General features: G+C 37.5%; 2 protein-coding genes across 2 annotated transcripts in view; one reads left to right on the top strand and one right to left on the bottom strand.

The window, feature by feature from the left end:
- Nucleotides 1–7,634, bottom strand: part of map1aa (microtubule-associated protein 1Aa) — a 58,943-nt gene extending 51,309 nt beyond the window's left edge. Inside the window, exons 1-2 of the mRNA XM_038308490.1 lie at nucleotides 7,375–7,634; nucleotides 5,990–6,091 (exon numbers count right to left, since the gene is read on the bottom strand). Of these exons, the coding sequence (XP_038164418.1) occupies nucleotides 5,990–6,091; nucleotides 7,375–7,615 (343 nt within the window). The 5' untranslated portion in view covers nucleotides 7,616–7,634. The remainder of the gene's footprint in view (nucleotides 1–5,989; nucleotides 6,092–7,374) is intronic.
- Nucleotides 7,635–12,772: 5,138 nt separating this feature from the next.
- Nucleotides 12,773–13,183, top strand: part of tp53bp1 (tumor protein p53 binding protein, 1) — a 29,759-nt gene continuing 29,348 nt past the window's right edge. Inside the window, exon 1 of the mRNA XM_038308455.1 lies at nucleotides 12,773–12,929. The gene's annotated coding sequence lies outside the window, so the exon portion shown is untranslated. The remainder of the gene's footprint in view (nucleotides 12,930–13,183) is intronic.

Raw genomic sequence — 13,183 nt, 5'->3', positions numbered from 1 at the left:
TCTGTAGCACTGGTCCACTGAGCCTTTAGTAATTGAACCATGTGGGTGACAGCTTAATCTATCCTTGTTCCTCCTCTCTGGAGAAGAAAATGGATATCTTAGGTAGTCTGAATGCCATTGGGCCTTAGAGATGAAACTGATGATGACGTGATTGGACGTGTCATATATTTTTTATTGAACATCAGAGACTCATTGATATTGCTCTGCAGGGAACCTGGCCCCATGTTTAAAATGACTAAAAGAGGCCACATAAGGTTTTAAATAAAATTAGGTTTGTGATTTCAGGTGAGACTTTAATGCTTAGCTGATTCATATATTGTTTTTATATGTAAACCTTATACATACATGACTTAACTTTAAGTGCAGGTGGATTTCGCAGCTACTTATTTTGGTGTTAAAAACACTATAGATCATCAATCAACTGCTCCTGGATTATTGGACAAAGTTGCTCTTTAACGATGCTTTATCCCTATCCTGAGCAGAATTAGGGGAAAGGCCAATAATTCGAAGTAACACCAGTCTCCTCTCCTGCAGATCTTCCAGCAGAATTTCAGTCAGAGAGTGATGGGTTCTTTGTCTCACAGCAATTGCAGATGCTCTCACACCCTCCTACTCTGAAGCACACTTTACACTGATTGTCAGGTATCTTTCCACAATCCTTAAAGAGAAACTGCTGTTGTGAGCTTAACAATGTTGGACAACCGGAAGCTTCTTTGCATCTAACATGTCTTCCTAAAGTTTTCCTGCACATGAGGACATGTTTGAGCAAAGATGGCGACAGGCTGGGTTGATGGACACTCTCCTTTAGAGGTACTAGAAGTCAACCATTTCAGCACATCTGCCACATTTATTCAGTCATCAGTGTGTTAATTAGATTGATAGAGTGATTTTAGGTGATATGAGGTGTGACTAACATGGGAAAAAAAATAAAATCCCTTTATTCCTTTGTTATAAAATAAACTTCATATACTGATACATCTCTGATGCTTTTCTACAGATTAACCAACACAATAACCTAGCAACAGTGTTATACTTTAAAAATCTAATTTTGTGTCTTGGTCAAATGTTTAAATTGAGGTTTGTCGGTTTAAGTTCCCCGCATGTTTTACGTATTTCGCTGCTAAATGACTGAACTTTTTCATCCCATTCATCACAAGCGTGATATGGGCCCATAATGTTAAATCAAGTTGCTGTGGATCAGAAAATTTTGTACATTCAGGACAGAATAACATGGACCCAATCTATTTTTTTCTTACATTTCCTATCTCAAAAGAAAAACAAAGATCAGAGTACTTGTTAGATTACCTGTCTTTTTTCTAATCGTCATTAAATAGATAATAATTTCTTCTCATTTGTAAATGCAAGTTGTATCTAAATTCATGAAACACCCAAAAGCCTTAGACAAAAATGTGATTAACTTGAACCGATAAAAGCTGCCTTTCTCTTTCTCTTTAAACAAAAAGACACACAAAAGAGTTTAATGGACAGAATAAAACCCATTTGCTTAGGGAATAGTTCAAATTCTTCTCTTTGAATTTTTTATTTTAATCTAACAGTTTTCATCTGACAATAATTCATCACAATTTGGGTTGATAATTTAACACATTGTTCATCCTTCTGCAGCATTTCTCTCACAGTTTCATTGTTTGATTGTCTGCTGGGTTTTTGTCTGATTAGAATATATTTAGAGGTGTAATGTTTTAACACCGTAACTGCAGTGCACTCCTCATAAATTGGCACCTTCTCATGAAACATTAGATGAGTGAAAAGCCTTAGAATAAATTCAGCTTTTATTTCAGCAACAGATTCTCCTATTGACTAACAAGGAAAATATTACACTTATAAAATTATTGGCTCTCATAATACTTCTTTAAAAGGGCACTTTTGTATTCTTTACAACTTTTGATTAATATTACTGTAACTACAGTCAGAGCATAGATAAAAAATGTAAACAATAAATGAATTATGTAAATATAGTTCAGATATATAATTCTATGTAATTTCATAAAATACAATTCTGAGTTTTTAAGCAAATATTAGCATATTAAAGTTATGATATTAATTTGCTTAAATGTGTAAATTTGTAATTTTATGAATGTAAATGAAAGTATTAACCTATCACCTATTTGTTAGTTTTTTATTTAAATGATGAATTAACAAAATAATAAATATATTAATAAATGAATGGATAAACAGTAATGTTGGACAGTCAAAATTGTAGTGCAGTTTCCATGCACTTTCTTGCACCATTAAGGGCATGTTTTTCTGTATTCAATAAATTGATAAAATTAGTGAGAAATTAGCAAAACTCATCAGCCAACATATGTGTAAAAATTTTTTTTAAAACAACCAACAAATGACAGACCCTGCGCTGTTTAAGTTAAATAACTCCTTTTTGGAAGGAATAGATTTCCTTTGTGTTCTTTGTGTCTGGCTATGCCAGGCATGATGGCTGAGCACACACCCACCAGCCACTGCATTAGTATTCAAGGCAGAGGCAACGAGGAGCCGGAGTGTGACGGGCAGTGAAACCCGTCTGTGGTGGCTGATGGGAGACCGGTTCTTGAAAAGTAAATACAAATGATGGGGGAGTTTTTGAACCTCTCTCTGAGCATCAGTGAAAGTAAGTGGAGCCACATCAGAGCAGCTCTGAAAGATTGACCTTCAGTTTAAAAGCACAGCCTGATAGTTTTTCCTGCCAGGATATGATTGGTTCTCCAACGTGACCTTCTACAGCTGGCATGCACCACTATTAGATGTGTTATCTTAGCTCATCTTTTCTGACATCCAGAGTATACATATGTCAAAAACTTATCAACACTTTTCTTTAGTTACTTCACCTCAAACAACTGATAGAAATAAGAGCAAGGCTAAGCAGAAGAAATCAGAAAATGGTCTCCTTCCAGCAATGCACAGCCTGTAAATGCTGAAAGACATATTTTCATCTTCTAAAGGATTTCAATTTAGCCACAGAATTTAAAACGGTAAACAAGACTCCATATCATTTCTGACTAAATGAGTAAGAAGACCTGAGACAGAAATCAAATCAGATGTGTTTGCTCAGTGACAGTCAGTCCCTTCCAGTCATCCTACACTACTGGCACTATTTTGCAGAACCAGGCTGGACGTTGCCTTTTCCATCAGATTAAGGATTGGCCGGAGGGAGATCATAGGTGGTGACATGATGTGAATTTTTGTGAAAGAGAATAATGAATACTCTGTACACCAGAGTGCTCTAGACGAATATAAAGACATCTGTCTGAAAGCTGTATCTAATCTGATTATAATAGAAACAATGTTCTTTAAAACTGCAGAAAATCTACAATAGAAAAGAACATTTTCAAGGTGCTAATAAAAAAAACTGACTTTTGGAGGGCTTTATAGTATGGTGGGAAGAAGATCATACACAAATAAAGTAAGACAGACAAAAACAAAAAACAAATGAAAATGCATCTGTGCTTAATCTTAAACGTATAGCGAGGGATGTTCTTTTTGTGGGTGGATCATCAAAATAAGTGGTCCTCCTAGTGTCAATCAGTCTGGTGATATGTTTACGTAAGGCCTTCCCACATGCTAGTCCCTATTAGTGTCTGACATAGTGGAAAAATTGCAAATCTCCTTTTGGAAAGTAAGCTTGTATGAGCGATGCAAACAGCAACTTTTAAACAGAGCGTGCACAAGGAGAGATGGGCTTCTGCATGCTCTCGCACACGTTTAATAGTCTTTCCCTCCCAGGATCGGCTAGAGGGTTGTGCATTTTTTATTTTTATTTTTTTAATGGAGAGAGCTTTTAAAAAAATTGCGAACAACCTCCATTATACATTATACACAACGCAATAGTATACTAAAAAACACCCAAAGTAACACATGACATCAATAATAAAAGTATACAGGTTATATTCTGTAAATAGAAAATTCCTTATGAGTCACTGCCAACACAGTTCTATCTCTCAAACATCTCTCAAAATGTGCACTAAACAGTGATTATAAAAATGACAAGAAATACGAATGAAATATATTATGTGTCCTGATGCTATATACTACGTGAGTTCAACTTCCTGAAATGAGCAAAGGCAAATATTTTCTTATACTTTCAATGTAAAACCACCCAAAGCAGGACAAAGACATTAAACCAAAAGGAGAAATGGCTTCATTCCAGAGCAGACCTCTCATCAGTTTATATCTCTAATCTGCTCTGCGAGGTGCTGTCTGTGCTCTGATGAAAAGCATCAAATCTGACAGGAAAAGAAGCAGCAGAAAGAGAAGAGAGGAAAAGGAAAATGACTATTTCAGATGCCCAAACGCTGATGGAGCCATTATAGAGCTAACAAGAGAAAAACGTGGCTCTGCTGCCACAGCTGATAATCATTATTGTTTTAATCACAGGGGAATGATTGGTTTGAAAAGTTGAATTATTCATAAAGGGCAGAGCTTGCGTGACGATCAGATTTAAACTAAAGCTATTTTGATTTTAAAAGGGGGTGGTTGCTGAAGTCGATCTTTTCATTTTAAACTAAGTTACATTTCATTTTCTAGCTTTATTACTTTTTAAAAAATATATATTTATTTGTTTAATTTCTCCAATGTGATATTCATGTTTGTATTTCTAATTGTCTACAAAGAAACAATTAGGTTTCTTTGTGTATTTATTCTAATGAGGAGCATTAATTAAAAGACACACTTACGCTAGAATTCCCCCCCCCCCCCTTTTAAATATTGTTTATTATATGGAAATAAATTCTATCAAAAAATCCCAAATTTTCAAGGCACTTAATAATAAAGCTATTACATTATTTATACAATCTAATGGGCATATTTAGTAAACACAGCAATTTTAAAGCAACTACAAAAGCATGTTTTTATCTTAATCTACAACTGGTTATAATATTTCCAAACTTATTCTTATTATTATCCTTTTTTTAATTATCTTTTAATTTTATTATTGCCTGTTTTATTTTATTTACATTATTATTAGTTATTTATTTACCTTAGCCTGGCTAAATGCTCCACATAGTCTCACAGATACTCTGTCATGAAGCTGAAAAGGTTAGTGTATTGTTTGAGGTCTGAAAAAGATCACAAACTAAATCATAAATTAGGTAAAAGGCAAAAGAATTTTGAAAGACAAACTATGAAAGAGCTTCAAAGACCAAAACAAAGTATAATAAACTATAAAGACAAAAAAGAGGGTTGAGAGTTTTGTATATTTTGGTATGTTACTGACATAAGAGTAGAGTTACTAAATGATGAGCAGCCATATTGCCAGATAAAAACAGTTAGGTCGTGATCTTACTGCTCCATCCAGTCGATAATCAGTTTTACCTTCTGCTCTCATTGGCTCTCCCTCAGAGAGAACGTCTGCACATGAGAGCTGGATCAATACCAGCTGAAATGTATCCTGATTTCCTTCGGAGCATGTGAACAGGGCAGGAGATGCAAAGCAACAAAAGTGTGTTTCAAGCAAAGCTTCGGCTATTTTCTGTCCATCTAGGCTGAGAATCTAATGATAATTAATATAAAGTAATTGAACATTATTGATCTCACATTGTGGAAATGTACCTCTGCATTTAACCCTTCCCCTTGGGGAGCAGTGGGCTGCCATTGTGTGAGCAGTATGGGGGTTAAGGGTCTTGACTCTGATAAATATATAAAAAACCAGAAAAACTTGCCCCGTAAAAAATTCATAGTATTTTAGTGTAATTTTGTCACGAGGATTCAATGAAATTGTTCCCCAAAGAAAAAATCCTATAACTTGCATATGTTATCATGTATATATTTCACAACAGCAAATGTTTTTTGTTGTTGTTTTTTTTGCCATTCTAAAAGAACCAAACAGGCATTTTTTTTTTTACTCTGGAGTTGCAGATTCTGGTCTACATTGATCCACAGTAACAGTCAACATGCACAGCTTTGCACACCATAAAAATACTGCTGACATACAGGCTTCTGTAAAAAAAAAAAAAAAAAAAATCGATGAACTGAGTCTGACCTTTGACTTGAGGAGAAAACTGAGCGGTGTGTCTGGTCTTAAAAAGCTGCAGCTCCTTATTCAGGTCACAAACGGACAGATCAACATTCCAGGAAAGCAAACCTGATATTAAGAAAAGAAATCATTAAAAAACGATCGAGAAACAGGATTCTTTTTTTGCTTCCCATGAGATGGAAAACCTTATTATCTGTACTTAGTTTAGATATTTTTCTCTGGAGTAAGATTCTTTATCTGTTTAACACAAAAACTATGTTCTGAGATTTGTCCTGAGGACAGGTCAAATATTTGATTAGGCTCTAACATTCTAAAAAAAAAATCTCCTCTTCTCTCCTCGTAAAATGTGCCGCTGAAATTTACTAACTGTGACATTCTTTAATTTTCCTGACCTAAAACTGAAAAAAATAAATAAATAATACGTTTTAAAGCCTGGTCATGAAACAAAGATGCAGATTAACTCCAGGACTGCATCATGCAGAGCTTTTCATGAGTTCTTAGAACCACCAAAAGGCACATGGCAATTTTGGTGTGCTACAGCACATCTCACAAATCTGGCTTTTATAGAGGAGCAGAGAATAAAAATAAGAATTACCTCTAGAAGTGACACAGTAAGCATGTGGAGGGAAGAGCCCAGGCTGGTATTCAAAACCTTGGACCTTCAAGGGGCAAAAAAACTACTCTAATGTGCATTTTTATGCCAGGATCACATGTCTTTTCGTCTGCAGCTGTTTTTGGGTTGGAAGCAGAAAAAAATTGGGAGACACTGGCTTAGATTAAAGCTTACTGTATTAGTTTTATAACTGTTTAGTCAAAGTCTAGTGGCCAATTTTATGTATTAGACTTTGATATGATATGACGATTTATGTCCAGAGATGCTCTTTATCCAGTCCGACTGAGGCTGATGATTTTGCAGTATTGAGTTAAAGTGGGCAGGATACAAAACTTTTCGGGTTTTTGTCAAATGCATTCAGGTTTGTGCCTGTTACCTGATAAAATATTCACTTTAAGATCAACAGCCACAACATTTCATAATAGAGAAAGTCTCAACACAATTACAACTTATGCTTTTATTTATCCCAGATTACTGCAGACTGTTGCTTTAATGTGTGCAGAATCAGCTCACTCTTTCTCCTTAGAAGTAAGTTTTTATATTTTAATCTTTGTTTTTTTTCTGCTTCCTTCAAATTTCTTGTCACTTTGCTACAGTTACACCTGAATATCCCAAATAAGGGAAAATAAAGGATATCTCTAATTTTTTTTCTGAACTTTAATGACAACTTGAGGCAGGATCAAGAGACTGATATCACTTACAGTAGAATAAAACTGTTTTCAATAGATTTACTTTTTATAAAGCTAGACTGGTCGAGAGCATCAACCCTCAAGCTCACCTTGTACAATCTGTCTCCGAGCAGCTTCCAGGTGATAATCTGTTGGAATCTCTCCAATCACAATCAGCATCCGATAGTTTCTGTGCCGGAATGCTTCTCTACCACTGTGTTGCCAGTCCTCCGGTTCAACCTGCTCCTCCAAGACTGCTCCAGCCGGGAGGATTTCCATGGTAACAGTGCCACCAGTGGACGCTGAGTTCTCCCCAATCTCCATGACAACTGCATCCGGAGTGAGCAGCATGACGATGCAGCATGGGTGATGGGCGTGGCTCCTGAAGGATGTTAGATTTTCGATTGGATAGCAGGTGATGTGGCTATTTGATGTCATGGCATTTCATTGGAGGGACGTGAGGAATACTGTTGGTCATATATAATCTGACACAGCAAGAGGAGATGATTTACTTCCATGGTACCTTTGCAATACTTGAAAACGAGTCGAAAATAAAGACTTCATGTTTTTTATTTTCAACCCCAGAATCAAACAAAAACAGAGCTGGAAATAAAAACAGTTTATGGATTACAATCGTTCTATTTATATCTGGGTCACTATGAGTGCCAGGCAATGTGTTTTCATTACTGGACTGGCAACCCTTTGTTCTCCTCATGAAGCAAACAGAACTGCTTCTGTGCAGAGATCCACACTGACAAACAGGAAAACCCCTTATTGTAGGCTTTAAATAGATCATCTGCAGCACAAAAGCTGTAAGCTATCCATTATTATGACGAGAACTATACTCATGTGACTCTAGTGAGACACAAACATCCAGTATAAAAGGAGCCAATAACTGGTACAATTACATCTTTTCATCCAGTGTACAGAAAAAAAGATACATAAAAGGATAAAAAAAACACCCATAAATTCAACCAAGGTGCAGATATTATGTTTTAGATCCTTATTCCTGAGCAAAAGAATCCTTCTTTTTGCAGTTACTGCTACTATTATCTTATTATCTTAAAACCCAGAGCAAATCTCCAGGGGAGTAAACACATCTTTACAGCAGTATATGCACCTTATTTGTATTGCATTTAACTGAAGACAACTGATTTATTAACTTTATCAGCTTGTCATGTATATTAAGGCTGTTGGCATGTATATTAATTTCTATTTCAATAATATATATTGAATCTTAATTTAAGTAAAGAGTGCCAAATAAAATTGTTCTTATGATCCTTAGATATTGGGGTTTGGGTTTTTCTTTGCGATTGCACTCTCCTTTGATCCTTTTTTTCCATATAGCCTGTAACTTCCCACTCATATTTAAATTACTCCATGTTTGTTTTTGTTGATTGTTGTTCTGACTACTGGTTCTTCCTTGTGTCTTATCAATTTAATCAAATTCTCACAATAATGTGAGAATAATATGTTCCTTTATTGTCCCACAATGGGGAAATTCACTCTCTGCATTTAACCCATCCCCTTGGGGATCCATGGCCTGCCAGTTTGCACCTCCCTTGATCAGTCGCCAGAGTGGCAGTCCGGGATCAGGAACCTGGAGTGTGTGGCACTTGAACTCAGAACCTCCAGGACCCAATGCAATGCTCAAACCACTAGGTTAGATCCTGCATACTGCATCTATGTACCTGTCCGCACCTCAGTCCCTGTCCAAGTTTCTATTTGATCAAAGTTTCTATAGATATGGTGGGGAAAAAACTCATCTTTTTATCTGTTTTTCCAAACCATAATCAAGTGACCTTATTTGTTGTTGTTTTTTTCTCTTGCATAGAAAGTATTTGCTCAAGCAGACTTACCCCTGCAATGTTTGACAAATGGGTTGGCATGATTATCTTTCTGAAGCCTGAGAACCTGTTTTGCAGATGCTGGAAGATGTTTAGAAGAGAGTGATGGTTCCTCAGGTTTAAGGTTATTCATTACCCATTCAAACCCTCCAAATCTTCACGAGCTAAAAGTAGTTTGGCAAGCCCTTTGTTTAACCAGAACGGACAAAACATCGGCATGGACTGTATCTGTTCCCCCTTGCAATAGGAATAATAAATACTGCATGAATGAAGACCACTGATCTCCTTCTTGTTGAATAAGAATAAGACTAGCCAACAGCGATACTACATTGGTTGTTATTGCCATTTGTGTTAAATTAGAATAAATACAATCCACATTTAGTCATCTTTTTATTCAAACCTTATTTATACAGGTCTCACTGAATATCCTGTTTGATAAAAAGTGATGAACAGATAGATTTTGAAACACCTAGCTGGTGCAGCTTGAACACATCATCAGTGAAGGACCCAGGGTCATAGGGTGTTTCGGGTCTTTGATCTTCAGACACCCTCGTCTGGGCGATCCAACTGGGGTTGATCAGGCCCCAGTTTGTGTTCAAGCAGCGTGCTGCTCCATGCGTCCCCCCTCTTGATCCACAGCCACCTTGAGGCTCTTTCAGCGGCCTCATGATGTTCCTGTTGGCTCTTCTCTCAAGCAACCTTCAGATGCCAAGGAGACTAAATGCCCGATGCAAAGTCTGACCAAGGAAGCTTCTGCAGCCCACTTCTGTTGGCTCACAGTGGGCCCTCCGTCCATGGCATCTGCATGCCTCAATCTGCTCAAGATATTTCACCCTCTTCCTTTCGTGAGCCTCCTCCATCCTGTCTTCCAAGGGGACTTTAAGCTCCAGTAACAAAACTTGCTTTTTTCGAGTCAGATGTTAAGACCAGATCTGGCCTAAGTGACGTCCTTGCAATGTGCTCTGGGAACTTTAACTGCCTTCCGAGGTCCACATGCAACTGCTAATCCCGAGCCATGGCTAGCAGTCCAGTTGCGCCCTTACCTGCTCTTTCAGGTTTCTCCCCTGCCCTGATAAAGAAGATATTGAGCCTCAAAGGAGACTGGTCCTTTGACTCCTGAATTCCAGTGCAGATGGTGTCTGCTACTGCCTTCAACACCTGGTTATGGCACCACGTGTACCTTCCCTCTCCCAGCGCTTTAGGGCAGCAGCTCAGGATGTGCTCCAGGGAACCATGAGCCGGGCACCCTGGGCATGTTGGTGCTTCTGCAAGGCCCCAGGTATAAAGGTTAGATGGACTTGGAAGGACATCATACACTGACTGGATCAGGAACTTAAGTCTTGCTGGTTCATACTTCCATAGTTCTGCCCAGGTGATCTATGATTTTATAAATGTGATGTTTCGACTACAACTAAATTACCAAATGAAATATGATCTAAATGTAAGAGCAGTTTTAATATGAATATTTGTCTAGTTTTCCTACAACAAAATAATTTGGTTACATTTGGATCCTAACTTAGAGCAGTTAGATGCTAAATATCAGACAGTACAGCTGAAATCAATTTATCTTACCATAGAGGAACAGCATCATAGGCAATAACTGGAGCATCAGACATTCAGTTTAGGTGGAGAAAGGACCAGCATGTGCAGAAGATGTCTTGTAGATGCATTAATAACACATGCATCACAAGACATAAGGGTCACTTGTGGGTCTAATTGAGGTTATTAACTGCAACACCTTGTTTCCTGCCTACTCTTGTCAATCAAATCATTTCCATAGTCATGGTCAGCATGTAGAATAAATCAAATACAAATGATATCCATGGGACTGTTTGGCACAAAGTGCAAAAGCAATAGTGCAAAATATGTAGCTCAGAGTTTTGTTTGCACACCCAAGTCAATATTTTGTATCCCCATTTTGAGTAAACACAGCCAAAGGTATTTGGGGGTTTATCTTTACATCTTTGCACATCTAGACAACAGACATAGTTGTTTCTTTTTACAAAACAATCAAGCTCCGAATTGGGGGAAAGCATCTGTAAATATCTGTTCTGAAGTCTTATTAGTTTCCGAATTGATTTAGGTCTAAACTCTGACAAGGCTGCTCCAACACATGAATTAGCTTGGATCTAAGTTATTTGTTGTTATCTCTGGCAGTATGTGTGCTAGAAGGTGAACCTTTAATGTTTATTGCAACCTACAGCAAGTTTCCATCCAGGATTGTCCTAAACTTGCCTCCAGTCATCTTTTTATCAAATGACAAAATTTTTGATGCTGTTAAAGAAAAGCCTTTCCACCTATAGATGAGGACATGATTCCATGCATATATATATAAGAAGGTTTCCTGTGTATTTTCTGCAGCTGGATGATTGTATATCAAATTCAAACTGAGGTTTATTAAATCGCCTCAAGAATTAGTCATGATATATATTCATCTTGTGTTTACAAATTTTTGTTTGTTTATATGTAAATGCAGATCAAAGGTTATCGATAAGATCAGTGCTGAGTTATTGATGGATAACTATTGAACTCAAGTTCAATTTAGCATCTTTAAAGCTGAAGTCTGTAAGTTTTTAAAAATCACTTTTTTGTCATATTGGCTAAACCTGTCCCTATGCCCAGACAGCAGTACATGTGATATGTAACCTGTGAAAAAAACTGCTTCAATTGGTATCGCCTACTGCCTGTATTTTACTCTGGAAAGAATAATTCGGGACGAGTCAAAACAACCAATCACAGCCAGAGGAGCGTCTGATGGAGTGTCAATCACAGCTCACACACGCTGAATCCCCCCCCCCCCCCCCCCTCCCCCCCCCCCCCCTTCTGGTCGCATGCGGTAGCCGCGCAGATGCTGTGAGAGGGTGGAGCTTGGACCTGTTTTTCTTCAAATTTTCAGTCGAAGTCTGCTCTCTCCTCAATGTTACAGACTGCAGCTTTTAATGTTCAGGGAAGTGTGTAGTAGCAGGAGTGAGTCAGCAGTCTGTGATGAACACTTCATGGTCTCTGCTGACCTCTGCTGGCTGAAGAAAGAGCTAAAAGATTTTATTTTTAGATTCTCTAATGTTTGTAAAGAAAGAAAAATGATTTTACAATATAATAAAAATAAAAGAAAATGTATCAAGATAATTAAATATTATAGGTTGCGGATATCTATGTTAGATGTTAGATGAAACTGAAAAGCATTGGAAGGAAGGGTTGATTTTTTATTTCGAAGAAATAAAAAACATAATTTGTTTAGTATATTTGCTCCACACGAACACATTTTTAATAAATTGCGTTAAGGGATTTGATTTATCCTTGGAGGAGGAAAGTATTGCTGAAGAATGGAAAAAGTAATCTTGAAATGCAGCTATATTTTATAAAGTAAACAATTAAGTTAAAATAAGAATAGAAAAAGTTTGACCTGTGTGCCTCAGTGTTTATGTCTGTTACTTTTAAATCAGAATACGGTAACAATTAATGTCTTGGGTTTTTTTAAATAATTTCTCCACACAATAAGTCCTTCACTCTTGCTTTGTTTTCCTCTGGATTTGGATGCCTTGAAATTATTTTAAGAAGTAGGCTCAATCCAAAGCTCCATAATTTGTGTGTTTATGGTTGGATCCTTTTCTAAATACATCGCATCTACAGAATGATTATGACCGATATTATAAATGCATCTTTACGCGCATACGTCCCACACCCTGACTCTCAGCTAAACAGAGGCAAGGCAAGGCAAGGCAGGGCTGAGAGATGTTTGATGCGCTCCTGTTACAACCAGCGGGACCCTGAAACCAACTGGAGAGGCGCAGGAGCGGACAAAGCCATTCATCCCGGAGGTAACGCTCTTTTCTGTCTTTTTGGGGGTTAAATCGGGAACCATTGCGATGCTGCAGGCGGTGCAGATAGATGCTGGTTTTCCGGCTGCTGCACAGGCAGAGGTGATTAGACATTTTGCGGGGTGGTTGCGCATTTCCTAATGTAGATGTCTGCAGAAATTAAGGACGTAGGGCTGAACTTGGCGGGGCCAGCTGTTGTTAGAGGCTCATATAAAGCGGCAGCAGTGCTGTGGCTTAAAATGATAGGCTGCATC

Source organism: Cyprinodon tularosa, unplaced genomic scaffold (genome assembly GCF_016077235.1).
Source record: "Cyprinodon tularosa strain WSP-4 unplaced genomic scaffold, ASM1607723v1 ctg638, whole genome shotgun sequence".
Lineage (NCBI taxonomy): Eukaryota > Metazoa > Chordata > Actinopteri > Cyprinodontiformes > Cyprinodontidae > Cyprinodon > Cyprinodon tularosa.
The sequence above is the reverse complement of the archived record's forward strand: the minus strand, read 5'-3'. Positions and strand labels throughout refer to the sequence as shown.